This window comes from Columba livia, chromosome 14 (assembly GCF_036013475.1).
Source record: "Columba livia isolate bColLiv1 breed racing homer chromosome 14, bColLiv1.pat.W.v2, whole genome shotgun sequence".
NCBI classification, from domain to species: Eukaryota; Metazoa; Chordata; class Aves; order Columbiformes; family Columbidae; genus Columba; species Columba livia.
The window spans coordinates 14,826,371-14,838,715 of NC_088615.1; the positions used below are offsets into that span (position 1 = coordinate 14,826,371).

The window sequence follows — 12,345 nt, forward strand, 5'->3', positions numbered from 1 at the left end:
CCCTACGTTTAGTTACATGTTTTGGATTTGAGTTTATTTTAGTTGAAATATTACTCTGTAGAAAATAACTTATGTGTGCCTAACATAATACTATATGTCATTTTTATTTGTATGCCCTTTCTTTGGCTTTAACTAAGCCCTGCAGGCTTTGGAATTGAAGGATTAAAAAATAACAATGGCAAATAAAAAGCATAATTTTATTTTCAGTGTTGCTAGGTACCTCATTCCATATACCACATTTATTGTTTGCTAGATAGCTGTAGGCATACCAGCAACTCACTGAAGGAATGAGCAGAAAATATGAAAACAGTGATTATCCTCTAAAATCCAAATTAAGCAGGCTATTATCGTTACTGCTTTTATGTCATTTCTCTATATTCTGCAGGTACCATCATATCCCAGACTACTTTTTTTTTGCCACAGTTCTGTAGTTAACAGCTGTAATGAGAAGGGAAGGATTTAAATGTAATTTCAATGTTCCTCTTGAAACTCATGTATCCCGTGAGTGAGAAAACATGGTGCTGTACAACACCTCTTTAGCGTGGGGCATCTTCACCCATGGGACCACCTGGTCCAGTGGCGGCTCCAGTTGGTGAAAAGACCCCAGTGCCCACCAGCAGGCTCTGGGTGAGGGTGTGCAACATGAGATCAGGCAGAAAGAGAAACAGCAGGTGCTGTATTCCAGACTGCGGCTGCGCTGCCCGTGTGCTAAATGGGGAGCAGTGGTGGCAGGAACCCTTCGGTCTGCTTGACGATGGAGTTTGGAGGAGAACTGGCTGGTAGCCAGCTTTGTATCGGGACTCAGAAGATGTAACCTCTTGATTTACATGTCATTTTCCATGTGCAAACTGAGTAGAGGCTAAAAACATTGTCCACTTCTCTAAGTGGTTACATCACCTAGAGAGATTTTTACCTTTTCTTCCTCCATCTCGCCTATTCCCCTTTTTCCTTTTTATCCTAGGAGGCTACCTATTCCTTAAGAGTTTGAAAACTTCAAAATTATAAGATTTCTCTATCTTCTTTTTCCTTGGCCGCCCTTTCTCTTCCTTCATTTTCAGAGTGATTTGCCCCACTGTAACTGGGAGTTCTGGTGATTAATAAGGTCTAGACTGAAACCACAAATTAATTGGACAGTGTGTCTTGATATTTTTATTTACTTAAAATGTTTGGTTTGGAGTTTTAAAGTAGTTTATGTATGTATGCCTGGTTAGCTGGGTACACGTGTACGTGTATACCTGGAGTTTGTGAGTATCAGCGGAATGAAAAGGAACAGTGTGCAGAGTTTACCCAAAATTGGATTAGAATTGTTGATGTACTACCTAGATACTGGAAATTAATTTGCTGAGTTAAAAGATTAATCACCTTACAATTTAGTCTCAGAATAATTTCATTGTGGATAAAACCTGTGAGTATTCTCTTGTAAATATATCCAGCACTATCGCTTTCTTCGAAATAAGCACCGTCCATATTGATTTTGGTTACTATTCATAATGATTCTGCAGGCTTTCTTGTTAAATTTAGCTTTTTATAAATCTCTCAAGTTTTGAAAATATGAAAGTGTAAAAATAGATAAAGCCTGCATAGGCCTAGAGGAAGCAGTGGACACGTCTGCTCACATTGACCTCAGTAACAGCAATGTTTATTGTTTTCTAGACTGTTTATTTTTCTGTTGTTGCTATGAAAAACACTTTAATTTGTATTGTTATAGCATCTTTTAAGCCCCATCGTGGACTGTGGCAATGTGGAGCTCTACAAACAGATAACAGAATCTAGTATTTTAAGTTCATTTTGTCTTTTGGATTATGCGGGCTTTCAGACAGGAGATTTCTTTTCCTATTGTGTCTAACGAAAGGTCTCAAACATTTTTGATCCCTTTCTTTGTGAATGTGAATAATGTGAAATAAGCTGAACGTAATAATTGTACATATATAGTAGTAGTTGACTAAATATTCCCCTTCATATTAACATGTCCTCTTGTAGTGTTTTGTTAAGTACTGTCCTATTCTTTTGGTACTACATTGTTTACTTAGCATCCATGGTAGATACTCCTCCGCTTAGTAACAGGCATAGTCAGGAGATAAGAAATCTAATTCATTCCTTGAAGAAAGAACTCAACAACTATTTTATGGCAAAGATACCACATTATTTTCTAAAGCCACAGTCTTCTCATGTTGTATTCAGTATTCATTTGTACTATGTGTCACCAAAGTTCCTTTCATTGTAATGTGCTGTCATCACATACACTGGATTGGATAAGCTTAGGAAATGTGAGTGAAGGGCTCTCAGGTGCTGAGGATCAATGTAAGTACTTAGGGGGCAAGTGTTCCCAAGCACTGAAATGGATACATTTGCTGGATCTTTGCTTACCAAACTGTAGAGTTTGAGTTGTCTTCAAGCCTTTGTTGTGAACCATGGGAGTCAGCATTCTCATGCTACTTAAGTCTGTATATGTTGTATGATATTAACTTGCCAAGAAATGGGCTTTTTAAACTATGAGCAAGTTAAGAACGTAACAGCCTGTTTGAACAAAGAGGAGTGAGCAACACCATGAAATCTGTTAATTAATTTGTTCTGCTACTCCAATTTAGTTGGGCAGTTAGGAAAAAAAATTAAGAGAGGAAAGAAATTCAGGCATTAAACTGGTTTACATCGTTCTCTGTGAGATCCAGAGATATAATGCCTTTATCTTGTCCTTTTCCTTTACCAAGGCTTTCCAGCATTCACTTTACATACTTTTGTGGTATGGAGAGGAATAAATTTTAGTATTTTGATTTTGAAACCATCTTAACTCTGGTGGTCCCTGACAATGCTAGTCACAGATCCCTGTTGCTACATTGCAAAAAGTGCTGAAATCTTTCTTGATGTTTTAATTGTAAATGTGTTGGTACCTGTATTAAAGCTCCTAGTGACTAGTCCCACCGGTGAGCTGGAGACCGAAAGAGGGGACAAGCTGTAGTAGCGTTTCAGCTCTGGCAGCAGCAGCCTATGCAGAGACATTGCTAGAGAAGTGTGAGACACTTGAGCTGATGTTGCCCGTACTCTACCTGGTCTGTGAATAAATAGGTTGTCAATCTAGCACTTTAAACAAGCACTTTCTTCTTTTTTAACCTAGCTTTTTGACATTTTCCATTAAGCATGCTGTGGTAGGAAAGAGGAGTCGAATTTCTCTGCACACCACGAATAGCAACCAGTCTGCTTAGCATGGAGGGCCCTTTTCTGTGCTGTGACTGAGAGATTTGTCCCACGGCGGGTTAATTCTTCAGGTTCCATGTCGATAGCCCTTTTCTCTGTGGCTGCCTTACTCCGAGTGAACTCACGGGACAGCCAAGAGGTGTGAATAACACAGAAAATTTTATTTTCTTTTTAATTTTTAAGCTACAGCACAGCCATACAGAGCACCTGGTGTTAGGATGTGCTCCGTACACTGGGGGTTTCCAGCGGAGGCACCATATTCAGCTGTGAGCACTGAGCATTTGCTGAGGCTCTGCAGCTCCTCAGCCACTTTGGGACCTTGTCCTCGTCAAAACCCACTGAAGGGAACCGTTTAAATGGAAATATTCAATGCATTGCCAAAGTAGAAACTTTTTTAGAAGAAAACTTGTTATTAATAGATCATAATGGAGGCTTGTTGTCCAGTTGGTCAACAGGGTGTTAGAACATTTGGGTCTAACAGACTATAATGCTGTGTAAATATTTGCTTGAGAGAGGCATAAACAGAAATACATATATGCACACACGCGTGTACGGAAACACACATAACCATGCAAAAAATCCAACTAGTTGTCTGTTACTTAAAGCTGGTTTGAGAGTTAATATATCATTTATTTAATATGTCTTTTAAGGAAGATGTTATTGTCAAAGTACTTGGATCTTATTGTAGTCTTCTGATGTTTTTTTCCCTTCCTTTTGATATTTATGTTATTGAAACATGAAGTCTGTCTTTGGAAGGCCACAGTTAAATACACCCTATAGAGGTAGCGTAGTATTTCCTAGCAACATCATGTCTATACCACTGATGCTTGCTTCTCTTTTTAAGCTAAAAGCAAAGTCATGTCCATTAATCCCCAGCTGCACATAAAACTTTAGAGATGTTGCTAGCTCCCTACTGTTCATGTTTTCATCTTGCTCATATGCTCCAAAGCAAACTGCTTCAGTGATTTAATTCTCTTCAGTGCCTCAATATAAAGCCAGCCGTGTGTGTATATTGACAATTACTATTTGTTTTTCATTTTAAACAAATAGTTTGTCTTACAGTATGATGCCTCCCCTCAAACATTATCATTTTGGTCATTCAAACAACATGATAAAGGAATGAAATAAATGCCTTGAAAATATATTACCTGTGCTGCAAAGTAAGTGCAGTTCTTTTATAGCTAAGATATGTAATGCCAAAATAACCTTACATTTGTGTGAAAAGGGGCACTGTATATTTTTAATACACAACAGCACTGAAATAAAACTTCTAGGGCTTGTTTCTGTCTGCTGATAGCTTTCTGCGTAAAATGAACTGCATGGTCTTGGCCCTGTTCTCAGAGCTCTGGTGTCTTACTCCACAGAGCTTTGGTGGAGATCAAGTGGCTGTGCTAGTGCTAGAAATGATGCAGGTTCAGGCACCCTGGGAGGACAATGCACAGGAACTTTGGTTGCTGTTAGCTATAAAAAACCTTCTCTGTGGGACAAGTGAGGTCTCGGAGGTCTCAGTCCAGCACTCTTACAGGCCCAGAATTTATTTTTAAAAATGCTAAAGGAAACTTTCAGAATTACACAGAAAATTAATGTGGCTGTGGCTTTCTGTCCAAGTTTATAGAAATGCACAGGCAGCCTAAATTAGTGATTTCTGGAAGGCTGTTTAACCTTCCAGCACTAGCATGAAAGCTGTGCTAGTTTGGTACTGCTCCTATTCCCAGTCACCTGCAGAGCCGAGGGGCACAAAGGTGACGTACTGTCATCTTAGTCCTTTTCCAGTGCTGCACATCTGGAGCAGTGCTGCTCAGACAAAGAAAATATATTTATTTGCTTTCAGGATATTTCCAACTGCTGCCTTCCTCACTTATAGCTGCTGAAAAAGGTATCCACACTCTGGTGGGTGCCCCTTAGTTCCTTGGTGCTCTTAAAATGTCTGAGAAAGGGGGTTAAGTACCTAATTAACAGTCACAGCTTAGGGTCACGGTGGCAAATGCAAAGGACTAACCCAGCCGGTCGGTGAGACCCGAGAGGGCTGCAGCAGGTCCCTGCAGATCTTGGTGCCAACAGTGACCCATCAGTGCTGGTCGAGGGGAAGAGGAGAGACCATGAAGCTTTACGAGCTGTTTTAAGAGAAAATTTTCTGCCCAAGACTAACAGCAATGAGATTAATTATTCTGTGTTCTCTGGTCATTGCAGAGATGGCAGGATTAGACTGTGTTTCCAATGCAAATGAGAGCTTGTGAATGATTGGAATCCAACGTCAGTTTGGCAGCACAGCCCCCTCGTCTTGCTCAGGCTAATGACAAGGTGCTATAGAAGGTTGGCTCCAGGACTCTCACATCTTCTTGCACCTCCACAGACAAATACACACACTTGCATGGATTGGATGTTGATGGATTTGATTGTGTATGCCAAGACTTCAAGCACCTTACAGGACAGAATTTAGTTTTCCACCCCTTTTTCATAATGATTATACAGTAAGATACAGTACTGCCTCCTGAGACTCATTTATTTTCAGGAAAAAGCAGTAGAGTTATTCTGTTACCTATGGATATTTTGTAAGAACGTATAAGCACCTTAGCAAATGAATACTTGTGTTCCTAATTTTGCAATACCGTAAGTGATGTTTTATCCATACTCAATTCAAAACATACATCTTTTGTGAGGTATCTTTTCTCACGTATCTTTCAGAAAGCATGAAATGTTACAACACAATGTAAGTAAACTTAGTGTTAAAAAAATAGGTGGTTTACAGTGATGATGAAGAAAAATATTTTCAAAATTATTTATTTAAACTTAGTGTTTAGAGAAGCTCTGGATCATTATGCAATGCACACTGTAAAAGGCACGCTGAACATTGACATCCTTGTTGAAGATGACCTTCAGTGAGAAAAATAAGAGGCTGTGATCTGCTATCAGCAGACTATTATTTCTGCCTACTCAAGATTTGAACCTTTACGGGGTTCTTAAAGCATTTATGATTTATAAGCTGATGGCAGGAATCCTCCTCTCTTTTGGCTGGAGTTAAATCCCCATTTCACTGATGTGTCCCCTTTCTCTACCCTCCTTCTCCACCCCAGGGCTGTGGCTCTGGGCCAGGGGAGCGTTTGTCCCACCAGCAGGATCAAGCCTTTTTGTCTGCACAGTAATATTGTCACACGTCTGAGTGGCGGTGCGAGGGAGTGTGTCTTGTGCTTACCTTCTCCATTTCTCCAACCAGATGGCTGCCCGGATCTGTGCAATGGCAACGGGCGATGCACGCTGGGTCAGAACAGCTGGCAGTGTGTCTGCCAGAGCGGCTGGAGGGGGCCTGGATGCAACGTTGCCATGGAAACCGCCTGTGCCGATAACAAGGATAATGAGGGAGGTGAGCAAAACTCTTTCAATTCCCAGTCCCTAAAGAACAGAGGGTTATACGCGCTTTCTTCTGAGTCATTTTCCTTCAGAAAGACTTTGGCTGTCGTTGTTGTCAAGCGATGGTGTCACATTGCTTTTGAAACAAATGAGACTGGGCGAGCTGCGGAGTCGTGCAGAGACGTGGTGACCCCCAACGCCTGCTCAGGCCTGACAGACCCAGTCCCGCTCCACGTCCCACTGACGCCCGTGGTGGAAAGCATGGCCCAGCGGATCAGAACGTTTTCCTTTGGCTCTTGGCGCATGTGAAGTGCAGAACAACTCGCTGTGCCTGCGTGCACAAGCGGGGCGGCTGACCGAGCAGGACATTTAGCACAGGGTCGTGCTCTCGTGTACACAACCTGTGTAAGTGGCTGTAGTCACTGTCAGACGGCACAGTTCGTGTGCCAGGCGTCAAAGGGCTGAGTGAGCTGCCGGAACAGTCAGATGTGGTATGGCTCTGAGATCCTAGTTCAATTTTCCCCCTCCTTTATCAGGCATATACCCTATTAAATACAGAATTTGTGTTCTGTGTTTACCTTCAGAGATAGTTCCAGTGTATCTGGTTTTGTAGAGCCTTCCATGGTATATTAGGCTGTGCCGGGCTGAAAGCAGTTCTGAGAAGTTCTAAATAAAATTGCTCAATCTGTCTCCTTCATTTGAAGTAGCCTTCTTATACATTACATTACAATGTCTTTAGTAAGTCACCTAGATTCTTTTTCACTTACTTCTGCTCTTCATTTAAAGTCAAACGTCAGACACAGCTTTGAGACTCCTTCACTTTTCTTTGGCCAATAATTACTCTAAAGAGCGGATCTGTTGTTTGCTGATTAATAAATGTTTTACTCACAGCATTTCCTAAAACTGCCAAGAAACATTTGGCTTATTTGAATGTCTGCTTTTAGGGCAAAATTGTCGTTAAGTGCTTTAATTTTATGTAAAATTTTAAGGTGTAGAAATTTTTCATAAGTCCTAAATGGAAGAACAGGTATATTTGGTTTTGGTTACATGATATAAACCATATCTGAATATCATCCCCTAATTTATATCTGTAAATCCACTGTTAGTTCTCTGTTTTCACATGTGATCAGTCCTTACAGAAATATTTTGGAAGAGCTGGAGATGATTCAGTTTCAGAAGAATGGAACTTATTTTATAGCTGTTATGGAATTGTAAAGAGTAGAATCTAACTGCCAAATAACATTAGTGGGCATTTAACTATACAACAGAACCCAAGATACTTGTGTTAATATTCACTGTAAGAAACCAAAAGGTGGATTTGTTGGGTTTTTAGAGGCTTTGAAGGAAAAATTCAAAATGGATGTATCTTTAGATTTTCCTCAAGGCAAGACATGCGTTTGGAAAAACTGTTATAAATACTGGAATAAGGTGTTTACTTATGCAAGACAATATTCTGCACTTGTAAAACAGGCAAATGGGGAAAAAGGGCCACTGAGAAGACCATTCAGCTGTTCCTCTCATTTAAAACTGCAGAATTCTGAAACTTAGTTCATGGAAGGCAAATAGCAGTTCATTGAAGGCAAAGAATACATAGAATAAATATGCCACACAACAGACATATAATATTAATCAGCATTACCATGCAAGCTGCATTGTTTCTGGTTTACCATAGGTGCACCTGAAAGAAAAAGAAGGACAAAGAGGAGAACTCTTCAGAAATTCTCAGTGCTTGCAGGTTAAAGTTGGATTTTACCAAGGACAGAGAGATTACTACTCATTGTTTTGTGTGGGAATGCAGATAGTTTGAAAATCTATGCCTGTTCAAGGTCTAAACAACCAGAAAAGACCATCTGACCCACACATTTTCACACAGGCATTTTATGATGAAGGCAGAAATGAAGCTCTTGTCTTGGGACCTGTAGCTCAGTACTTTAATCCGAGGATCATTATTATTCTTTAGTAGTCTCATCCTTATTACATTTCTGTAGAGTTCTCTAAGGGAGCTGAGGCGATGTTCAGCACCTGTTCAGCTGGCTGTTTCTCCACATACTTGCAAGGTGTATCTAGAAAACCGAACAGACAAACCCCTTGGTTCAGCCGGGCTGTGTTTGGTACATGGTACGGGTGGCACAGGCTGACTTACCCTGGGCTTGTAGCACTGAAGTTCTCCGCTGTCTCTCATGTCATGGGGATTTTTACTGTTTCCGTTTCCTTGGCTATATTTTGGGTTTCAGATGGTTTTGGGTGGCACGGGGTCCTTTCCAATGTGTGCTGTAAGGACAGGGTCATTGTCATTCCCATCAGTTTGTCAAATTGTTAGTCACAAGAGCTACAACAAAACTCAAACCTGAGCATAATGTTAATCACTTAGTATCTTACAGTTCTGCCTTTGCCCTAAGCTGTACTACTCGATGTGTCTCATTGACTGCACATCTGGCCAGGAACTCGTCCTGTGACCTATATGTTTATTAAAGCTACCCCAGGCAGACCACAGGAGTGTGCAGGAATGGCGAGGAAGGAAGGGAGGTGTCCTGTGTGCTTCAGGATGCACATGTGTAATTGTGACTGTGCATATAAAGCAACGAATAAAATAAAGTTTTCTCTTTAAACAAAACTGAAAAACATACTGTGGGAATCAATGTTAAAGATTCAGCTAGTTACCAGAACACATAAAACACAAGATTGTTGAAAGTTAAAGAAATCACCTCTCCTCCCAGTCACTCTTCATATGAAACTCAGCTGAGTTTGTTTGCAACAAAAAGTTGAACTCATTTGCTGCTCCATTACCAGTATTGCTCTGTTAACATAAGCAAGTAGTGCTGGAGTAGTACTGAAGATGCAAGCTGTTCTTTCAAAAGGCAGTAGGGTAGCTAAAAACAAACAAACAAACCAACCAGGGTTTTTGCCTAAACAAGATGTTTCTCTGGACAGCTGAGCCTCCGCCCTTTTCCATTCATCTGTTCCTGTTGCTAAAATACAGTTGCTTCAGTATGTTGCTGAAATGCAGCTGTCATTTTCTGTCTTCCCTTCTTCCCCACATGGCAGCAGATTTAACATATTTTGGTGCTCTCCTGCTGTTCAGCTGTTCTTATTGCGATTGTATCTCACAATCAGATTCAAAGGCCTTAGGCCAAGTCTTCATTTCATGGATGTCAAGAAGAGCATTGCCACTGACTCCAAAGGGATTCCCATTTGTCCTGTTTTGTCTTATTATATGCCACAATGCGAATTCCATACTATCGTTCAAAAAATATAAAAATGAAAGATTATACTTAATATTTTTTCAATTTTAGATTAATGCCCTTTAGTTAGTTTATTCCTAGAAGAGGCAGATGTGTCCCTGTCTTGTTGAGACTTACAAATCTTAATTTTAAATGAGATGTCAGTGTGTATTACTCACATAAATAAAACAGGATTACAGAGCAGAGAGAGCAAAGAGTGTCCAAAGCTGTTTTCTCCTCTCAGAGCTGTTCAGGTAGAGCTTTGCCAGGTGGCACTGGCAGTTTCACCTGTGTTTGTCCTTACTGTCACATGTCCAATCTAGATTCGGGCTTAACTGGGTGTTCGTTTTGAACCTGTCTGGTGTTGCTATGCAGCATGGGCTACTTGGCTGAAAAAGCTTGCAAGTCTCTTATTTCATTATTTATTTGTCTGTTTATTTCTCTATCTATTTATGTATTTATTTTTAAGGGGGAAACTGAAAGGTAAGGGTTTTCTGGCATTGACTCACTTTTAAGATCTTTTTTTAATTGGAAAACGCTTCTTTTTTTTACAAAATGTTTGGATTACATAATTTATGTACTGTGGCCACTTCTAAATCTAATCCCTTTCCTTGATCAGTCCCTCAGTAGTCTTAATAGTTACTAAGCATCTTTTGGAGGGATTAGAAATAGTTTTCTTTTATGACCTATGCTTGTGATTACAATGTATCATCCCCCCAATAGACCTGTATAACCCATTTAATTCACCATGGATTTATTTTAGGAAATTAAGAGATTAGAAATTATATTTTGAGGAATGGGAGAAGGTACATTACTTTTAAAGTTCATCTTTCTTTTGGCATATTGCATAAGGAAGCCAGGAAAGGGGATATTTTTACCCATCTTTTTACAGTAACTATTTTATAATATTTTAGTTGTTCTTAAATTGCAAAATGCTTTTAGTGTCTTGGAACAGTCTCTATAAATAGTGTATGTTTAACTAGATTCCACCTTAGACCTTACAGTGCTTCCAAGTAAAATGGACAATGTAACACGGAGCATACATCATATTTCTTTTCTGAAGAATATTTTTACTCTGTGTTGGATGCAGTTGATACCCAGAGCTCATGTTTGAGGTGTCTTCATCCTGAACTCTGTGGGATTAATGGGAGAGGCAGCTAAATTATGTAAGCTGTGAGAAAGAAAAACAGATAATGACCAAAATTTTGCTGAATTGGTTTGTTTCAGACCTGATCAGGAGGGAGAGGGCAGATCCATGTGGGTTAAAAATTAAAAAAAAAAAAAAAGAAGCTTTAATTCAATCACTGCTTATGTCGCTTCACAGATCACATTTCTCCTCAAAATACAATCATCTGGTCTCTAAAATGGGGTGAGGAAGGAAAGGAAGCAACCTGTAGCAGTATAGAGTACTGAGTTAAATGGAATGAGGAATACCTTGTTTGTTATGCAAAGTGGGACATGCTTCTTAAAATACATTTTAATTTATTTCCCCTTGGCTTTCCAAAGAGAGTTTTGCATATCTCAGAAGGCAAATTTTGCCCTTCAGTTTATTACTATATAGCTGTAACCTCACCAAGAAATACAGTTGGTGGTAATTCTGTTTGGCACAATACATTAAAGATAATGAATGAGAGAAAGCCAGCTATCTGCTCCAGTACAAATTCTCTTCAATTCACAAGCAAAATACATTTCTAGAGAAGTTCACTGTCAGGACAGTGCACTTGACTGATTGAAAGGCTGTTTATTTGAGTTGTCTAAGAAAACTCATCTCTGAAATTAGACGGAAAGAAAATAGAAAGAAAAGTGTCTTCCTGCAATAAACATTTAGAAAAAAATTGCTTTTAGAAAATTACAAATCCTGTGACTTGATACTGCATCAGGCTCGTGACATTTAAGATAATACAAGTATTTCACAGCACAAAAGCAAATCATGTAATTTAGCTTGCCTCAACAAGCATTGCCTCAGCAGGGGTCTCTAATTCAGCACAGACAAAAGATTTTATGAAGTTCTCAATATAAATACCCAGAATACTCTTGGCACAGAAAATATCTTCCCAGAGCCTGTACAATAGTCAGTTTTAGAACATTAAATGTAATCAGTAGTTGAAATCTATTGCGGATAGGGGCCAGAGTGAGTTATGTAGCCTTGAGTATAAAATCTGTATCAGAACTAGACATTATGTAGGTTGGACAAGAGCTGATGAGTGTGCTTGTGTGTGATTTTGCTAAAACTTCATGTCTGCCTCTAATCGCCTTTACACACATTAGCCAGCTTATCCTCATACTGTCCCTCACGGGATATGTTACTACAATAACATGCTCTTATAACCCATGGAGAAGCAAAAGCAAGAAATTGAGTGACTGCAAATTCTGTGGTTTAAAAACTCACCAGTTGATGCACAGGTACCATGTGCACACTGGAACTAAGTGAACGTTTGTTTGTTTGTTTGTTTGTTTTAAAGATTGTTTTAATCTTGGAGCTCTCCTGGTCATCTCTGCTCTAAGCGATGTGTGGATTGAAGTTGGACCAGCAATAAGCAGGGGTACCCAGGGGTTCAGCTTCATGCAGCTGCTGCTCTTGGGG

The 12,345-nt window shown here is 39.7% G+C and overlaps 1 protein-coding gene across 17 annotated transcripts in view; it reads left to right on the forward strand.

Moving 5' to 3' along the window:
- Positions 1 to 12,345, forward strand: part of TENM2 (teneurin transmembrane protein 2) — a 645,420-nt gene that overhangs the window by 590,338 nt on the left and 42,737 nt on the right. For all 17 annotated transcript variants that reach the window (XM_065030083.1, XM_065030081.1, XM_065030084.1 and 14 more), the window contains one exon: positions 6,407 to 6,553. In XM_065030083.1, coding sequence (XP_064886155.1) covers positions 6,407 to 6,553 — 147 coding nt within the window. The remainder of the gene's footprint in view (positions 1 to 6,406; positions 6,554 to 12,345) is intronic.